The 19,183-nt window shown below is 40.7% G+C and overlaps 1 protein-coding gene across 4 annotated transcripts in view; it reads left to right on the top strand.

Annotated features, from left to right (window-relative positions):
• Nucleotides 1-18,911, top strand: part of kank3 (KN motif and ankyrin repeat domains 3) — a 30,355-nt gene extending 11,444 nt beyond the window's left edge. For all 4 annotated transcript variants that reach the window (XM_079351349.1, XM_079351346.1, XM_079351347.1 and 1 more), the window contains exons 2-12: nucleotides 7,883-7,960; nucleotides 8,808-8,892; nucleotides 9,124-10,923; nucleotides 11,259-11,361; nucleotides 11,585-11,812; nucleotides 11,978-12,068; nucleotides 12,449-12,668; nucleotides 12,975-13,117; nucleotides 15,048-15,248; nucleotides 17,490-17,591; nucleotides 18,189-18,911. In XM_079351349.1, coding sequence (XP_079207475.1) covers nucleotides 8,856-8,892; nucleotides 9,124-10,923; nucleotides 11,259-11,361; nucleotides 11,585-11,812; nucleotides 11,978-12,068; nucleotides 12,449-12,668; nucleotides 12,975-13,117; nucleotides 15,048-15,248; nucleotides 17,490-17,591; nucleotides 18,189-18,239 — 2,976 coding nt within the window. In that variant the 5' untranslated portion in view covers nucleotides 7,883-7,960; nucleotides 8,808-8,855 and the 3' untranslated portion in view covers nucleotides 18,240-18,911. The remainder of the gene's footprint in view (nucleotides 1-7,882; nucleotides 7,961-8,807; nucleotides 8,893-9,123; nucleotides 10,924-11,258; nucleotides 11,362-11,584; nucleotides 11,813-11,977; nucleotides 12,069-12,448; nucleotides 12,669-12,974; nucleotides 13,118-15,047; nucleotides 15,249-17,489; nucleotides 17,592-18,188) is intronic.
• The last annotated feature ends 272 nt before the right edge of the window (nucleotides 18,912-19,183 follow it).

Raw genomic sequence — 19,183 nt, 5'->3', positions numbered from 1 at the left:
AAGAGGACTGAAAAGACCAAAGTATGAAAAAAGTCTCCTTTGCATTTTGGGCTACATAACGTCCGATTTTTCTCAGATGGAGGACATCGATCTGTTCGCTGAGTTTCGTAACGCCTTGCAGACTTTAAATTGACTCTCTGTGTGACTCCCAAGATCCCAAATTTAAGAAGCAAACAGAATCAGTGCAAGATGGAAAACTGAAGCAGAGGCCACAAACATGTATTTTTCACAGGAGCAGATACATGTGGATGAAGGTGTGTTACAGCAGCTTGGGGACACGTTTCAAAGCTTTTCAAAGACCCGCACGCACCCAGCACCTTGTCATTACCCCGATCCCCTCCATCAAAGAGATCCTGAACTGGTATAATTTCCACCGCTGAAGGAAATAACATGATAGTAGTACTAGTCACATATTTCAGTTGTTTCAGTGTAGAAAGCAGCTGCTCACATCTGGTCATGTACTGTCGTTGTGTGAATAGAACATCTGGAGACTGCAGTCGCTACTGTGTGTAAAACAGACAAATGGGTGAGAGTCTTAGAAATCTGTGGACGAGATATGTAGGTCAACCTAGAGAGACGTTTGAAGATGTTATTAGCTGCTTTATTTGAGATCTTTTTTTTTGCCTACAAAACACAAACAAGCAGATGTGAGCAGCACATAGTTGAGTTGGAAAATAAACTTAAAGTGAAACAGACTGGCGATGTTTAGGCCAAATACGTTGTTAAAAATCAGCTTCTACAGAGGTTTATTTTTACATGTTTTGGGAACAGGCCTGGAGAGTATGTGGGGAAAACAAGGTGTGTTTGGTCTGAAATGCCTCGTGACGTCAGTGCTGGAAACGGAGTAATTGGGGAAAAATCGATTTGTGAGCCCTGCTTTGTTTCAGGGAGGGGCTGGACACACGTCAGGATGGGAGTGCCACAGACTCAGCTGAATCAATGCTGAGAGGGCTCAAACTATGTGCTGCTGTGTGGGCTGCAAACAGATTCGAACATCCATGTTTACCAAAAGAAACCAACATTGTTGCTATTCCAGGAATTCAGACATGTCCAGTCAGGTCTGTTGTTCTGTGGTTGTCCAAAAAAACCCAACAATACAGTTTCTGAATGGATGCAGACAGTTGCAACTTCCCTAAAGAAAACAATATATGATTTTAAAATGAACCAGAACTTCAAAGCACATCCCAAATGTAACTCTTTTAATGTGATACAGGACTTTTTCTGAAATCCCATGAGATGAACACTCTCTGTATGAAAGTCACATTTTGGATCCAGACCCCTGAATCACTGGCCACGTCTTTGATTTGTAATGGTTTAGTTCTCCTGACAGCTGTTTTACCAGATTTGAAACAGCAATGACCTATATACCATCTTTTTATTGGGTAGAGCTGTTTCACTGTTGTTTTGAGTCAAACAAAAATAGTATTCTGAAAAAAAGATTTAGACAAGTAAGATATCACTACTGACTGTTAGCAAAATAACTTCCCTTCAAGCAGAAAACTGGGAAACAAGAACACAGAGTCTTGGGGAATAATTGAATTGTCTCCAGTCTAGTCTGATTATCAGGCTAAAAGAAAACAAATTAAAGAAGAAAATAAGGGATGGGCAACGCAGGACTTAGTTGGTCGACAATAAATGGAGTCTTTTGAACTGCATGTAAACGTGCTGACTGTGCTACTACCAAACTCTCCGTTCTTCGTCAAAAACGTCAACAAGTATCAGGCTTCGCAGTGACTTTATTAAATTCACTTTGTGACATTTTGAACCTGGAAACAGTCAGAAAAAAGCAGGCAGCATCAGGGGGTCGTGTGGAGAAAACAACGAGGCCTCACAAAACTTGAAAACAGCGTCGCCATCACGAAGGCATAAAGCCTCATTGTGGCGGCTGAATGTGCCTGATTGTGTTTGCTGCTGGATCTGGAAGGAAGAGGGAGGGGAGGCAGGACGCATGTGAAGTCTGAAGTCGAGCTAATTGTGGTAAAAAGAAGTGACTTTATTCTGGATGACTGCAGGACACACAAGATGTTGGCGGTGTGACGTTAGTGCGTGATTTATTTTGAAGAAGTGTGAGACAGGAAGTGGCGCCTGGTGGCAGAATCCTGCACAGAGAGGTGACAAAGTGTTACTGTGTGAGAGCTTCAGGACACACAAACACTAAAACACTTGGGCCAGAACTGATAACATGTTATCTAACCTCAGTGTGATGCATCATGTGATGTTAGTCTCTGCTGTTTTTGGCTGCAGGATGCTGCTGCTCTGTGTGTGTGTGTGTGTGTGTGTGTGTGTGTGTGTGTGTGTCACATTGGCTCTATTTGTTCAGCTCTCAGTCTCTGCTCGTCTCCTCTGCAGTGTTTTCCTGCTGCCTTCAGGAAGCAGCTTTCAGGACGGCCTGTTGGGTTTCCTGGCAGGACCCTTTTCCTCCCCCCAGTTCCTACTGGGAGACAATAGGAGGTCTCCAACAGGGGCATGAAGAGGTTGTGAGTGTATGTGTGTGTGTTCTGATGGGGGGGATTTATTGGGGGAGTAGTGGGCTTCTCTTCAGGAAACTGCAGATTTATCCCAGCAGGAGAAAGGCCCTCCTGTTTGTGGGCTTTTATTTCTTTTCGGCCTAAATGTCCTCACAACGAAAAAGACATAAAAGAAATGTTCTGTATACTCTGCAATTTCAGCGGTTGGTTTTTGCTTTAACTTTAATTGTGCTGATCGATAAAGTTTTTCAAAGCGGACGTTTCTGTTGAGTTTTCTTTCTCGAGAGCAACATCAAAGATGAGGAGGCTTCATTTTGTCTTTAACTTTATAGACGGCTCGCAAATCAATCTCACCTGCAGGACCAGACGAGAGCGTGTCAGTTTTATTGTTGTTGTTGTGTAGTTGTTGAGGACAGTCTTGTATGTTAAGAAAACAACTTCAACTCATTGTCTATTGAGGAGCTGCTTTGCAGCGTGATGTTCAGTTTAAGAGGAGCCTGTTTAATCTTGCAGAGGATCTGGATTAATGAATCACAGGATGTTTGCCTTAGTGGAGGTCGGCGCTCCCTGGTGCCCTTCTGGTTCAGAGCCTCTCAGCTTCAATAACGTTTTGATTTAATTTGGAAAAATGTAACATTGGTTAGTTTCAGGAGATGATTTGGATTGTAGAAAATAAATCTAAGAATGTCCTCACAACTTCAGTAATGTTAGTATTCGTATAGGGGTGCATGTCTGCGTTTAGCGTTTGTATCATCCTTTGTATCCATGTGCAGATTTCTGAATGGGCTTTTTCATGTAAAGCAGATGGAGAGTAACGTTGGTGTCGGTGAGAGGATGTCGGTTTTCACTCCCTTCCTTAACTGACAGATTGTGTCTCTCCTTCTCTCCGTTTTCTCTTCCTGTGAAAAGGGTGGTGGTGGGGATGAAGTCACTGTTTGAAAGCATGGCCCCGAGCTGTGAACCAACATTTCCTTTTCCATGAAGCAGCTGAACGCAGGAAACCCAAATGTTCTCGTTTTCATTAACAGGCTGGACGACTGGGTTCTTCTCCACTCGTCACATGTTCCCTCTGAACCAGAGGAAAAACTGAATCAATAACAAATGAATCTGTGTTTTTTCAAATGAACACTTCACTAAAATACAACAACCGGCCTCATGACACAAATGTTGCTCTACAGTTATTGGTCAAGTTCATTGAATGTTGGATGAAGTGTTTCTAATGTTAAGTGATCTCATCGGGTTTGTGACTGCTTAAAGCCTGATCCATTCATTGCTAAAGCAGATTTGCTCAATCAAGTTGATTCCCTTCATTACATTTTACAACATATTTGGTTTGGCTATACTTTATTTATTTAGATAATGAAACTGGAAATTAATTTGTTTCTGATACTTTGTTTGCGGTACAGAGATGGGAAACTGCCAGTCTGGGGGGGGGGGGGGGGGGGGGTCACATTGGGCCCCACAGCTCACACAAAGCGACTCACTGCAGTCAGTTTTAAATATCAGTAAATTGTAAATATGACAGAATTTGAAAAAACTAGTTCAAACTGTCTCTTAGTCTGTGTTCAGCTCAACAAATTGAGCATTTTTTTTTCCTGTCAAGTATTAAAAAGCATCTGACTGAGAGTATGCTGATGCCCTCTAGCAATGAATGTGATCTGCTTTGTCAGCAACTTTGAAGATTCCTGGTCTGTAAAGACTTCAGTAACATGAGCAACCAAAAAGATATGAACAGAAAATACTGTGCTGCTACCAGAAAGAACTCAAAACAAAACTATCGGTCAAAAACCTCCATCGTAGTTAAGAGATTCATATTTTGGATTTTACTGGAATTGGAGTCACTCAAGATTTTAGATGACAATGACATGTTTTATTTTTAATTTCCATAGTGGTTTCCAGGAAACTTTTCTCACAGTTGAAGTGGAAAAACACCAGACCTATCACTTCTCCAAAGACAATGGAAATGCTTGTTTTTTTTTTTTTATCCCAATGAACAAACTGTAACGTTGGCTTTTGTAATATGTTTTCATTTTAACATACTGGAGGAGAGTTTATTGTCCTTTGTTTTGTTCTGGAAAGGGATTATCTCATAACGGCCTTTTTTATAAAGTGCTGGTAATGTGAAGAAATGAAACTGCAGTGATGGGTGTGTGCTGCTGGGTTCTGATTGCAGAGCTGCATCAAAACTGAATCAAGAATGTCACGTAATTTGTAGCTGTGAAAAACACAGAGGGCTGAGGCTAATGTTTATTCAGTGTGAAGAACAATGCTGTTTGTGTTTGCACAATAGAACCTCTCAAAGGGTTTACTAAATGAAGATGCTATGCCCACAATGTGTTCACTTAATTGTAGCGGTGAACATTGTTTTTTCTGCAGCACCATGAGACCTTTGTGTGTGTGTGTGTGTGTGTGTGTGTGTGTGTGTGTGTGTGTGTGGACAAATAAAAGATTTTTAAATGGAAAGATAGATGGAATATAAATGTCTTAATTTAATATCATGCAGGCTTCACAGCTTGCTCTGTTTCTGCAGTGTGTTCAATCATATCTCTGCATTTATGGACATTTTTGCAATTATCTTTGCGGCATTGGCACTTACTTGTGTGTGAGCGCGCGTGCGTGCGTGTGCTTGTGAGTTAGAGAGAAACTCGACAGCGTGGCTCTCAGCTGGTCAGGGCTCGGGGTGTAGAGAGAAGGAATGCAGCTTCTCTGTAATTTGCTGTCTGTCATCAATTCAAGGAGAAAAACAGAAACACTATAGGAGAGGAGCTGGGGGGAAGTGTTGTGTGTGGGTTTGTGAGACAGAGGGGGAGAGAGGGAGAGAGAGAGAGAGGGAGAGAGGTGTGAAGAAAGGAGAATCATGAGACAGGAAAAGGGAAGAGAAGGAGGTGAGAGTAAGGAGACCGAAATAAGAGCTTACATCTGGGATAGTCATTAATTAAGGGCAAAAAGGAAAGAGCTGAAGGGTAATGAAGATAAAATAATAATAATGTGTGTTATTAATATAAACAGCTAGCCCGTTGCGGCAGACATCTTTGTTGTGTTTTCGATTGATTGACTTTACTCTTCTGGAAAACAGAGCAGTGTAATAAACCTATGATGGGCTCATTAATATGCTTTTTGTTGTTGTTGTTAAACAGTTACTGCGTACCTCAAAGCCTCATGAGCATTAGTGGTCTTCCACTTGTGATGGAGCCCTGTGCCTCTTCTGTTTACATCAACAAGACATTATGGACTAGGTTAAACCTGACAAGTGAATGTGCCTGAGTCTAAGTTGTGTCCCATTTCTACGTTGTTATTCGGTCATCATACTGCCTTTAGTGCTGACACACTTCCTGCTTTATCGTCATCTTTATGCGCGCTGCTGAAATACAGTTTAAAATATCAAATGCTGTGAAGGGCTTCTGAGGGCTCTTAATTGAACATTTTGTCTTTGCCCCAGTACTTCCAATGTGTATCCTTGTGCCTCACTGTCTTTAACCTGGACCAATGATTGTGTGATCAAGTTGAGTGTTTTTATTAGTTCTATTTTATTTAATTTATTATTTTGTCTGTTAGCATTTCTTTACTCTTAAGTTTATTGTATTTGTGTAGGAAGGAAAAAGAAATGTTCAATAAAAACATTTTGAAAAAAATAAATAAATTCAAATGCTAAAAAAGAGCAGAACAGTGAGAATGGCAGCATTTCATGGTTTAAGTTCCTGTTAAAAAACCCCAAAAACAAACTCCCGTCTTTTGTTGCTCGAAGCTTTGCTTTAAAAAAGTGCTCTTCCTTCAGTCTGTTAAGAAAGACAATCCTCTTCATGTGAAAGTGTTGTTGTGTTGCTTTGTTGTGAATCAAAGGATGCCATCCAATGAAACTGATTTCCACAGAAATGTATACACCTTGTTCATGAACTGTTTTAATTCCATACTTGTTATAGAGCCGTCTTCCTGCAGCATTCTCGACATTCTGAGTGACATGGTGGTTTAAACAAGAGCTTGCAAACGGTCATTATTGTTGATTTGTGTAAAAATAAATAAAAAAATGACACCATGTGTTTCTGTATGAACCTGTTAAGATGCTGACTGTGTTTAAAGACACATACTCTGTTGTTATGGATTCACTATATCCTTGTTGAGACTGTATAATAATATATTTCAAATGATGCCACCGATAGTGTAATAAGGTAAAAAGGATAACTCTCACAATGTTACCTCTACCATGATTGAATACCTGATTACAGGCTCTGGTAAGCTTGTATGTGATCCTGAAGGAACAGTGTAGTGAACTGCCTCTCTCTGGTTTGTTTTAGAGTAAACCATGGAGGTGAGGTCACAGTTTGTACAGCTCGTATGATTGGAAGATGGAGTGTCATTTTTACCGGCGTTTGACCTAAGAGTAAACCCTGACAGAAAGACTGAGAGGAAGCAGAGCAGAGGAGAGGCTGATAAGAAGATACTGAGTAGATCCATCAACATCAGTTAGCAAACATTTGGCTTTTCTCTTTGCAGTGGTCATTTTTTTAATCTATCCATTGTTTATAACAACATGTTATAATAAGTGTATTGTCAGTGTGATTGTTTTGGTTTTTACTGGGAGAATTAACTTGTCTGTTTGCTGCAGGCTGAGCTGACAGATGATATGTATGTGTGTTACTGTGTGTGTGGTTATAGGTTATCAGCAGTCAGTCAGCTAGAAGGACGACTGGCGCGTTGCAACAGCATGTGTGAGGAATGTGCCAGAGGCTGCTGGAAAACACATCTGTAGGGTTGTGGAGTCTGTATGTCAAAAAAAAACCCCCCCAGAAAAAACCGTATGTAGGATACAGGTTACTGTTTCTAAGATTATATATGGTTCATATATCAAAGACAATGTATTTTTGCTCACTTGAAATGAAGGTTATTTGCACTAAAATTACTTGCTTGGCCAAAAACACTGTTACACTTATACAACCCACAAAGACAGCAGCCACTATAATTTTCCTGGTTAACCCACACACCTGTGATCATGAAGTTTATGGCAGAGAAAGATGCTCACCTTGACACAGTGCCCCTGGCTTCTTTAACTTGAGTCTTTTTCTTGTCCTTTGACAGCAAACCTTTTCTAACCCTAAAGATCTTTCCCTTTGTCCAATGCTGAAATGGAACCCCCCCCCCCCCGATTGGATAACATGTGTTAAAGAAAGAAACTGTTCACTCCAATGCTCCTTGGCCAATCATTTGAACTTCAGTGGAGAGGACAGAAGTCGTGTGTTTGCCAGTTTCTTTTTCTCAACCTGGGTTAAGATCTGCTAACTATTCAGGCTAACAGCACTATCCAGCTTACTGTGATGTACTGTTTATATGTCTTGTTGTGAATTGGTAATGTCCCCTCCCTGTAATGTGTCCTTGACTGTTAAGAGCGATCTCATGGTCTGTCTTTCCTTGTTTCTCAGGGCTGTGTGGAGCAGGGAGGTGGGAACCTGGGAGTTTAACTGCAGCTGCATGAATCGCTCACTGAGCAGCAGAGAGAGGTAAACCCGTCTTCTATCATAAAATTATTGAATCCAATCATGTTTTGATGATCATGTCCACCGTAATTAAATTTTCTTTTTTTTTTTAATTGTTACATAACTATCCATTTTTCTCTCCATTTGCTGTTACGTTCCCTCACACAGGGAAGCACTTTACCTGAAACAGAGCAACAAAGATGTGAATAGTGATTGGGTAGTATGTGAGAATACTTCAGAGTTTTCTTCCTGTGCTTAGTTATACTTTGAACAAGAGTACTGACTTTTCAATACTCAAATGTCCCTTTTTTCAGAGCTTAAGTTTAATGACATTTATTGACATTACTGTAAAAAATCCTTTACAGACTAAACATGAGTGAGACAGACAGCCTTAACTGAAACACACTCTTTCTCTGTGGTATGGATGAAGTCAGGCACAACATCCTTTAATACATCTTAAGAGGAGAAGCAAACAAGGGATTCATTTAATAAACCCGCTTATTTCTCAAAGTTCTGTCAGGTCCTCTCGTGCTAATGAGCCGCAAGAGAACACATGAAGTTCTTCAGGCAAAACTTTTTAATAAGTTTACAGCTCCTCTAAAGAGGCATCCATGTCAGCCATGAAAGTACTACAAGCACAGGGAGCCCCTTGCTTTGTCATGTATTTGTTTGTGTTAATCTGTCTCCTGAAAACAAAAATATGTTCATTATATGGACAAACTACAGGAACACAGTCAGAGGGGTACAAAAGAAGGTATCGCACCAATGTCTTAAACAAACTACTGTCCACTGTATTTTCAAAATTCCATCCTTTTCCTTCCTCTTCCTCTTGACAATTGAACTCATGTCACTTTGTGTTTTCTTTTGCCAGGTGTTGATTTAAAGCTGTGCTTGTGCTGAAAGGTCCCATTCCTGAAAAATGACTCAGTCGGTTCAAGTCAACACAAAGTTGACTGGTAAGACACTGCATAGTATTCCATTGATTATTGTATTTCCATTTCATGTCTCGATTTATTTTTGACTGAAACATATTAATGATTAACTCTGACAACACTTGGAAAGACTAGATTGTATTTTGGTGGGGAAAAAAAGTAAACACATCTTCTGTTTGTTTAAAAGGAAAGGGAAAGCACTGCATCTTTAAGAACGTACTCATACTGTCCATCCACGTGTTTGTTTCCCTTCAGATCTGGGCTCTCCTTTCATCTACTCCGGTCAAGAGGAGGCTGACCAGCCTGGCTCCTACTCCGTACAGACTCCATATGGTTTCCAGCTGGATCTGGATTTCCTCAAATATGTAGAAGAGATAGAAAGCGGGCACAATGTCCGCCGAGCACCTGTCAGCTCACGGCGCTCAAGCCGAGGGGTCAGACTCTCCCACAAGAGTCCAGGAGTTGGTGGACGCACCAGTGGGTGGACATCCACTGAGTCTCTGTCGTCTCCTGCAAGTGAGGATGGTAGGGCTCCTCCTCCACCCCCACCACGCAACCGCTTGGGGTCAGCGCCCTGTGAAGGACTCTCTCTTTCACCTGTGACCATCCTCAGTGTCCCTCCTCTCTCTGCTGGAGCCAAAGTGCCACCCCCTCCACCACAACGTAACCCCAGAGTTGAGCGGACTCTTCTGGAAACCAGCAGGCGGCTACAACAGGAACAAACCCATGAGCACCAGAATGGTGGGCGCATTCAGCTTGCAGATCCTCCAAAAAAACAGCTCTTACCCTCCCAGTCCACCCAGCTTCTGCAGAGTAACTGGACTAAACCCAGTCCTGCAACCTCTGGGCGCAGCACTCCAGCAACTGGCACCTCAGCGACTCCAATCCCACCCAGCCAGCTGCAGACAGTTAGAGAGCAAATGGCTACAGCCTTGAAACAGCTCAAGGAGATGGAAGACAGAGTAAAGGGTGTTCCTGCACTGGAGAGAGAAGTGGCAAAGCTCCGTGCAGAGAAAGACATGCTCCTGTTAGCCCTGCAGGACAAGAAAGAATCCCTGGAGATGGTTCAGCAGAAGCAACAATCTGCAGAGTCCTCTACCCAAACCACAGAAAGCCTTCACAGTGATTATAGTATCCATAATCGTTTGACTGCACCAGCCTCGCCTGGCCGAAAAGGGCTCGTCAAATCTGATGAACTGAAAAGGCTGACTGAGAAATTTGAAGGGAAGGAGGAAAAAGCTACGGAGCCTTTATCAAATTTTTTAATACGAGCTCCAGAAAAGGTGTCTGTAGTTGAGAAGATATCAGTGGCTGTTGGGGAAGATTTTCCAATGAACTCTGTAGTTTTCTACTACAGTCAGGGCGTGAAAGAGGCATCTGAAGGCACCAGGGTAAGTGTTTGTGAGAAAGGCACAGGAACAGAGGCCACTCTGGTTCATGAGCAGGGAACACAGGCCAAAGTAAAGACAGAAGAGGCCGAGGTTTGGGTCATGGAGTCTCTGCTTGGGTTGACCAGCGAAGCACAGCGAGAGATTGACACTTTACAGGACACCATCAAATTCCAGCAAGAATCTATTGTGGCTTTAGAGGACCGGTTGAGTTCAGCAGACAAAGATCTGTTGCTCCTTAAGACCAAGATGGAGGAGAACACTTCCAAGGTCATGTTTGACAAGGGGGTTCTTGCAAAACCAGACACAACAAATGTCCAGGTAGAGACATTGACTTGTGTGTCACAGGATGCTGCAGTTTTGTGCCGTCCTGAGGTTAGTAATGCATGCGTAGGTGCGAGCTTCACACCAGATCGAACTGAACAAAGCACACAGACTGATGATCTCGGGGAAGCCACGAAACCACTTCCTGTTGTGGTCAGCATTGGTTGCCAATGGGAGACCTTGTTGGAGGAAAAGAAGCAGGAGCACAAAGTAACATTGCCAAAAAGGAGACAGTTGACCATTGCAGAATACAAGGTCTCACCGGAGGAGGAAGTGGTCAGTGTGGCTGAGAATAAAGAGGCGGAGCGAGGAGAGAACACTGCAGCCATTAGCACCAAGACGGGTGAGAAATCAGTATTATTTGAAGTGACTACTAATAACATTTTATGTCTGGTAAATAACATACTTAATCACACAGCAACAGCATGATCCAAAGATCAAAAACATCACATCCTTCATTGGATTTCATGAGTTGACACGAGGCAGTTTCAGTTTAAAGGCAAAAAATGTGAATTACATGGAAATTGAGGCAAATTTCAAAAGACGGCACAATCCTTCAGTCAGAGACACGAATGGCATCACATTCTTTCCGTTATGTGTCATGAGTGAACTAAATGTTTCAATGGTGGACTTTGCCTTAACGTCTCTTTGATCCCTTTGCTGTTGTTATGGTAACAGGTATGCTGAAATCAATCATGAAGAGGAAGGATGGGAGTAGCTCAAGCGAGACTCGCTCTCCTGGCAAAAAGAGCCTGCAGTTTGTTGGCATTCTAAATGGAGGGTGAGTAACATGAATCCTTAATTTATTTTCTCCCAATGTAAAAATAAAATAAGGACGTCACATGGCCCAGAGTTTGGAAATAACCTTTTGGTCGTGTCCCAGGTCCGACAAGTAAGAAACAGACTAATTTTCTCCTATTGTTAAAGAAAGAGAGGCAACCCAGCGAGTAAAATGTAAACGACACAAGTTGATTTGAATCCCAGCAAATGTTTCTGTCGACCAGATATGAATCTACATCAAGTGAGGAAGACGAAGAGGAAGAAGAGGAAGATGTTGGGAGTTCATCTGGAGAAAGTGGAGAAGGCGAATGCTTGGACAGCACAGATGAGGATGAGGCAGCTCTGGAGGAAGAAACCTCTGAGGAGGAGAGAAATGTCAACCTGGACGAGACTGACACTGACGAGGAAACGCTGAGAGCCACAAATGATTCATCTGATTCTGTGAAAGAGAAGTACGTTATCACCTCGTGCAAAAAAGAGTCACTGTGAAAGCATGTTTGGACTGGTCCTTTTTAGTTGCATGTCAAACAGAAGGACTTATCACAAACACATACTTCACATTATAGTGCAGAGAATGAGAAATGATTTTTGCTTTAGCTTCAAACTTTTTGTTGCAGGTTTGAGTTGAGCTCAAAAATGCGTGAAGCCTGCCTCATCATGAAGAACCACCTTAATGATGACATCAAAACACTGAAGAGTAAGGAAGTGGTGCGTCCCTGCATGCTTCTTCAAACCTTTTTCTGAATCACTGAGTTACATGTTAAATGAATCACTTGATTATTTGATCAATGCAAATCTGAAGATTTTTTAAAATAATAATTCAAGTGACTAGAAGCTGTCTGTATTTGACTGTATTGAGTATACCTTTGGCAGCACCACACAGTTTGTTCTAACAACAAAAGAGGAGTCTTAACTGAGACAAGGATCATAAAGGGGGTTTGAATAAAAGGAGTCCAATTTACCTTCAGAGAATGTCTGGCTGCCTTTAAAATAAATAAATAATATTTGACTTTGCAAAACAGTTTTCTTTTTAAAGTAAACCAAAGAAATGTTTCTATCCAACATTAAACATAACCTCTTACCTTCAGCTCTCCAGCACCCACACCGTCCAGCTCGAGTGGTTCCGTATCTCTAGTGCAAAAATGGCTCAGCCCTCACGGGTCTCCGACTACCTTATGGCGTTCTCTGAGGTGTCGTCAGTTCTGCTGGAGCACGTAATCAACATGACCGATGGCAACGGCAACACAGCTCTCCACTACAGTGTATCCCACTCCAACTTTGGTGTTGTGGGGCTTCTGTTGGACACAGGTCAGTCAGGAGTTATTCAAACTAAACCCAAGACTGTTCACATTAATGCAACTTTTATCACAAGATAAAATGTTTACATAATATAGACACAAAATTAGATTGTGAAGCATTTTAATGTGATGATGATCCACCAAAGCAAAAAGTGCAAATGCAATGGGTTGCAGTTCTATGCTACTCAGTTGAATCCAAATCACGTTATTTGCTAATCCATTTCTCCCCTTTCCTACAGACACACAAATAAACCAATCATAGCAAAGCTGTGTTTATTAAAAAAATCTATTGTTTTCAAACTTATGTTCCTTCCAGGCGTCTGCAGTGTGGATAAGCAGAATAAGGCAGGCTACACAGCCATCATGCTGGCTGCACTCTCTACTGTGAAAGAGGAGGACGACATGGCTGTGGTCAAGAAGCTTTTTGGTCAAGGCAACGTCAACGCCAAGGCCAGCCAGGCAAGTCATCATCAGATGCTTTAATGATCCCCCTGTAAACTCACTGCAGTCATACTGGTCTCATACATGATGTGTGGAGCTCCATCAGCCAGAAAGGTTTCATCACTTAAAAGCTTGGATCCTTGCTCAGCTGACTCTTCAATGGCCAAAAATTGGATTTGGAAACATTAAACTGTTACCAAGAAAAGTGCAGAATAAAACTAAACAGAAACAATTCTTTATATTACAACCTAATTATAAAAAGTGCAAGGGAGGCAAATGAGACACTGATTTGATTTGTTATATTACATAGACTCATTTTGAAGCATTCCTTTGCTCAATCTAAACACTGTCCCTTTAAGGTTCTCTGGGAATGTTTGTTTGTTGAAGCAAACAGTGTCAGAGAACTTTACTTTAACTGAATTACTTTTTAATGAGTCAAAACAGATCCTATTATTCAGTGAATGTCTCCTTAACTCTGACTGCTCGTGTGAGTGGAGCTCAGGGAAAGTGGAAACTACCTTTCTTGGTTGCCGGTGCACTTGAACGTGCCAAGAGCATTTCCTGTGCTGTTCTGAAGTTCTGCATTCATGAATAATTGGTTATAGGTTAGATTAGGTTAGAGAAATGTGTAGCTTCATGTGACACCCACGTTATTTGTTGGAATCTTTTGACATTTGAGTGGTTATATGTCTTCTTGATCTAATCAGGTTGTGTTGTGAATGTGTTTGGATACAGCGCCTGACAAGCTCGCACACTGCCAAGTCATAGGACTCCAAATTTATAGCATCACTGGCTATAAATCCAATTACTGCTGCTTGTTATTGTTGCTGTGGGTAACAACACGAGGCACGCAATGCAATTTTAGAGTCGGGAATTTAAGAAGTGCTTTTTGTAGACTGGAGCTGATTGCAAAGTTCTTTTACTATTATTAAGTTTCTCACATTCTGAGTTTTACTCTGGTATTAATATAAAATTATTCACTTTTTATGGTTTTAAGTTTGTTTTTTGTAACAACTGATCTAAACTTAGCACAGTTTTCATAATCTCTATTTCCATTTGTGTTTAGCACCACATTTATAACTGGCACACACTGTACATGACCAGTCTGAATGAGGAAAAAATCTACAGTGTATAAATACAAAGTATAAATGCAGGGAGAACGCACTGTGATCCAAATGCAGACCAGCGTGTGATCAGCAGGACAACCTCCTCGACCATTAAGATGAAAGGTCTCTTCGCCAAGCACTTCCTCAGTTCAATGCCCATGGTAGTCTTAACAAACGAGCCTGTCCAGCAGGGAGTTTGTAGAAAAGTGATTACAGACATGGCTTACTTGAATGATGCCTCACGCTGTGTTCACTCATTTAAATCGAATGTTCATTGTATCCCTCCTCTGCATTATTATGCTACTTTCTTATGGTCGAAAACGATCCACGTTTGTATGTAAACAAACTTCATATGTACACTTATCTTTAAGTATTCGATGCTTATGTTATGTATCCAGCGTTGTTGTCTTGTTTTAGTTTTCAAGAATAAGCATATTTAGGGTAATGAAATAAAAAAAAGTCACATTTCTTGGATGTTCAGATTTAGATTTGCTGGCACGTTGTAAAAATGTTTTCTAATTAACTTAACAAAAACTTAGATAACCAAATGCTTCTAAGAAAGTCTCTGTAAATGCAACATTGTTAGAAGAGCTGTCCTTACATAGAATTTTAAGACTGTGCTGGACTTCAAGAGCCCTAAAGATGAAGTTGTTAAACAAAGGATAAAACTCTATGAGAAAAAGAAAAAGACGTTTTAAAATAATATTGAGTTCAAGTCACCAATCTCCTCTTTAGGTCAGATTGTCAAACAAATTGATATAAAATCAGTGTTGTTATTTATAGTATACAGCTAGTAGGACAAGCTTTCAAAAACAGTTTTCATTTGTATTTCTTCACCTCAGGCTGGCCAGACGGCGTTGATGCTAGCTGTTAGCCACGGCCGTCAGGAGATGGTACAGGCCCTGCTGGAGTGTGGCGCTGACGTTAACGTGCAGGACGACGAGGGATCCACGGCTCTGATGTGCGCAAGCGAACACGGCCGTGCTGAGATTGTCAAGCTGCTCCTGGAACAGCCTGGCTGTGACATATCCATTGTTGATAATGTAAGGCATGGATATTTTAGCAATTCAGCTGATTCTCTCATTGAGGGAAACTTCCTGAGCTTACAGATAAAACAAACTGTTGGATGCCTGAATGCCGGAAACATCTGAACGATTTCTTGTCTGGGATTCAGCTTTATCTGTGCTCAGGAAATGGCTCCTCATGGGAAATTAGTCTATGCAGTTTCCTCCACTTTTCACCTCTTTCTCTTTCTCTTCTTTCGTGTTTTTGTATGTTCGCGAGATAGGGTGAGCGCTAAAGAGCCGTGATCAGATTAGTTTCATCTGCCTTCTGCTAAAATCAGTGCTGTTTACAGGACACACAATCACAGGGCTACTCTCAAGATCCCAGGGGGAATTAAAAAGCCACAAATCCACAGCTGCAGACACATTGCCCTATTCATCTGAATACTTCATCATATGACCCGCGCAGAAGTCCGCTGCAATCCTTTTTTTTTTTTTTTTCTCCAAGAACTATCCTGTCCTAAAAGACATAAAAAATGCAGAAAGTCTAACAGTGATTACATTGAGACTTAAATAGATCCATAATAAAACAGGCAGTTCAATCATTTTGTCAGTCAGCTGATATATATCACCAACAACATTTAAAAAAATCTATCAAAGTGAGTACATTCAGGTCACTCGTTGAGGAGACTTGAGGCAGACAGATATATGAGCTGTAACATCTGTGCCAAAATAAGTTGGCCTTTTAGAGGATTTAGCTCCTGGGCTCAGTTACAGTGCAGCACAGCTGGACCAAGAGGTGGGCTGGGGGTAGGGATTGGAAAACTTTAAGGAAAGCCCCTACCTCCCCTGTCCTGCAAAAACACAGAAGAGCATAAAAAAAGTATGTCTGTTATTCACAGTGGAGTTGAACGTTACTGTTCTTTCAGTTTCGGTATTCCTATTAGGAAAAGTCTCATGGTGTCTTCTGAGGTGTGCTGCTCGTCATTTCTGTGCGTCTGTAGGAGACCTTTCTTCTAATCCCAGATCTGAAGAAAATGAAGTGATGGTAACATATGACTGCGTGTTTACAGGTCTGTAGTAACCCATCAACATCTTTTCACTGTTTAGCGGTTGTTCGCTGTGATAGTGCCTTGTACTCCAAGCTCGACAAAAACAATCAGCTGGCTGAAGTGTTCTCTTTCAACAAAACTCAATGGGGGGTCATATCTCCATTTACCACTTTCATTTTTTTCTCTGCTCTAGTATCATCACAACAACCTGTGGTAACAGAGCTGGCTAATGATGTGATGTGAGACATCAAACTAGTATTTTGATGATAACACCGCTTCTCTTGTCATGCACCTTATTTTTGTCTTTTTTGTCGACATGGCGAATGTAAGACCAACTTAGATCAACTATTGTAGCCTAAGACAATGTCGGGTGGGAGCGTGAGTATCAACATGTTAAGCAACATTATCAACAAGTACTCGAGTAAATGTATCCGGCCTAATGATTCAATCATTACTCCAATTTCTTTAGGAATGAAAGTTATGTAAGTAGAAGCCACGTTTCATGATTTTATTTTTATTCTTTTAAAAATATACAGTATACCAAACTTGAACTACATTTGAGTGAAACAGTCTTTTTAACTATTCTCATGCCTGTCACTTTCACTCTGATATCAATAATAGTATAATAATGATATCATTTTAACTTGAGACCAACATACAGTATATACAGAGCAGTGCATTTCACATAATCTGTTTTTTGTTTTTTTGATTACGCTTCTTCCTGTGCTATTCTAAAAATGCAAATAACCACAATTAGATATACTGTATTTAATGATATTACACTGACTGGAGAGAAAAAAAGCAGTTCTGTAATAAATTTCACACTGAGAATCCTACTCTCAAAATATTTTTCTTCATGTCGAGTTTCACTTGTTGGATTAATTAGCAAGAAAAGAATTATGAGAAAGAAATGCTGAGGATGTAAAACAGATTATTCTTGGTTTTTTTGCTGACCAATCATGGATCCAGGATAGTAACCTGTCTGATGGGAAAGGAATGAATGGGTTTCCTATCACACACATGATGTAAAACATGCAGACAGAGGCATAGTGTTGGAGTGCAGAGTGTTCAAGCCACTGGAAAAGGAACCACCGTATATAATGTCCATCACGCGGTCCTGACAAACCGGTAAAGCTCAGTCTCTCGTGTTGTAAGGGTCAGTGAACTCCCCTTTACTCACTCTGCCTTAATCATGCTACATCTGTTTCTCCCTTCCTCCTGTTTGCAGGATGGCAGCAACGCTCTGTCCATCGCACTCGAGGCGTCTCACAATGACACAGCTGTGCTGCTCTACGCCCACATGAACTATGCTAAGACCCAGCCTGCTGTGGTGAGTCCATCCTCCAACAGTATTCCCCCTGTGAGCAGATGGGGTAGTCACACTTGAGTTAAAGTAATAAGAATAATCAATCCTTTATGAAACTAATATTATCAAAATAACATATCAATAAAAATATATTCATAAACTGTAAAACAACACAACACATAACTAAAGCCCCCAAATGTGTATCTGCCCTGTAGTGAACTTGATCAACTTTAGTGAAAGAGTTAGATGTGAGGTTACTTTTTTTTTTGGTACCATCAGGAATGAAGGATTATATGTTTTTGGATTAAAATAATGTTTTTAAATCTGCTAGAAAGCGTAATGGGTCAGACTGAAGAGCAGGCCACGCTCGTAACATAACTTTACAGTGAGTCTCGTCCTGTATTAATAGTGAGAAGAATCATCTCCAGACTTTAGTTTGGGTGTGTGTTATACTGAAGGAAGGTGGACTGCTGCCCCCTAGAGGTCTTAATAAACTCCAGCACATTGTTTTCAGTTATAGAGCAGAAAAAAAATCCAAAAATATAATTAATTGCAGACCAGAGATAAAAAAAAAAGGGGAAAAAAAAGATAATTGAAATTGTCATCTTTCCTGTCTTTTAGGGGAGTCCGAAGTCCCAGCCCAGGAGCCCCAGCAGCCCCACCAAACCCTAGCCTTCTGACTGATGGACAGGAGGATTATTGTCGCTCACAGAGGACAGAGCAGCGAACATAACTGGATCTCAGCTTTGAAAAAGCTCCACTGGAATTTAGTTAAATATATATGTATTTATATATTGACATATGCCCTGCATTTATTGTTTATTAAGTATTGTTCATATCAGAAACATTATTTTTCCATTATGGTTTTTATTAAGCACTATATATAGACTAATATGAGCTCCTAACATGTCTGAATGAGGTCAGGAGATCAGAGACCTTACTTTTATGTTTGCACTCCACTAATGTTTTACTGTAATGGGCATCACACAAAGGAGGCATATGATAAACATCCAGAAATCCTTTGCGAGGTAAAACACACACTGACGCAACAATATGGCCATGTTACGTCAGTCTTTTACTGTAACACACAGTGTTGACCCTTAGTGGCACGTCATGCAAACTTCTGTCTGCATGAGTGTGTACGACAGACATCAAATGTCAGGACACTGTCGTCATGTGTTGCCCTCTAGTCTTCCCTTCCTGTAGTGCCTTGATTAACTGATCTGTGATCCTCTTTACTGTTAGTCTGCACTAACTGTCTGTGCATTGTATGTTCATATTTACATTTAAATATATATATATATATATCCATGTCTGAAATAAACAAAAAATTACAAAAATATTATTGAAAGAATTTTTTTTTTTTCCATCTCCACAGTGGCCTGTGTTTAATAAAGATGTTTGAATGATCATAGAACAAGTAGAAGTACAGTCATGCAAAATTAACATGCAATTTCAGTTCTCTGTTTTTTGTTAATGTCAAATTTGAAAAACTAGGAGACACCAATCAAATTACATTATTCAATAAAAATACATCATTAAGAGCTTTACACTGCAAAAGTTTAAATCAAATACAATCGTCTCTGTTTCTTGTAAAAGTCATTCTTGAACCCACA

This window comes from Symphodus melops (genome assembly GCF_947650265.1).
Source record: "Symphodus melops genome assembly, chromosome: 8".
Lineage (NCBI taxonomy): Eukaryota > Metazoa > Chordata > Actinopteri > Labriformes > Labridae > Symphodus > Symphodus melops.
This window is presented reverse-complemented; position numbering and strand designations above follow the sequence as displayed.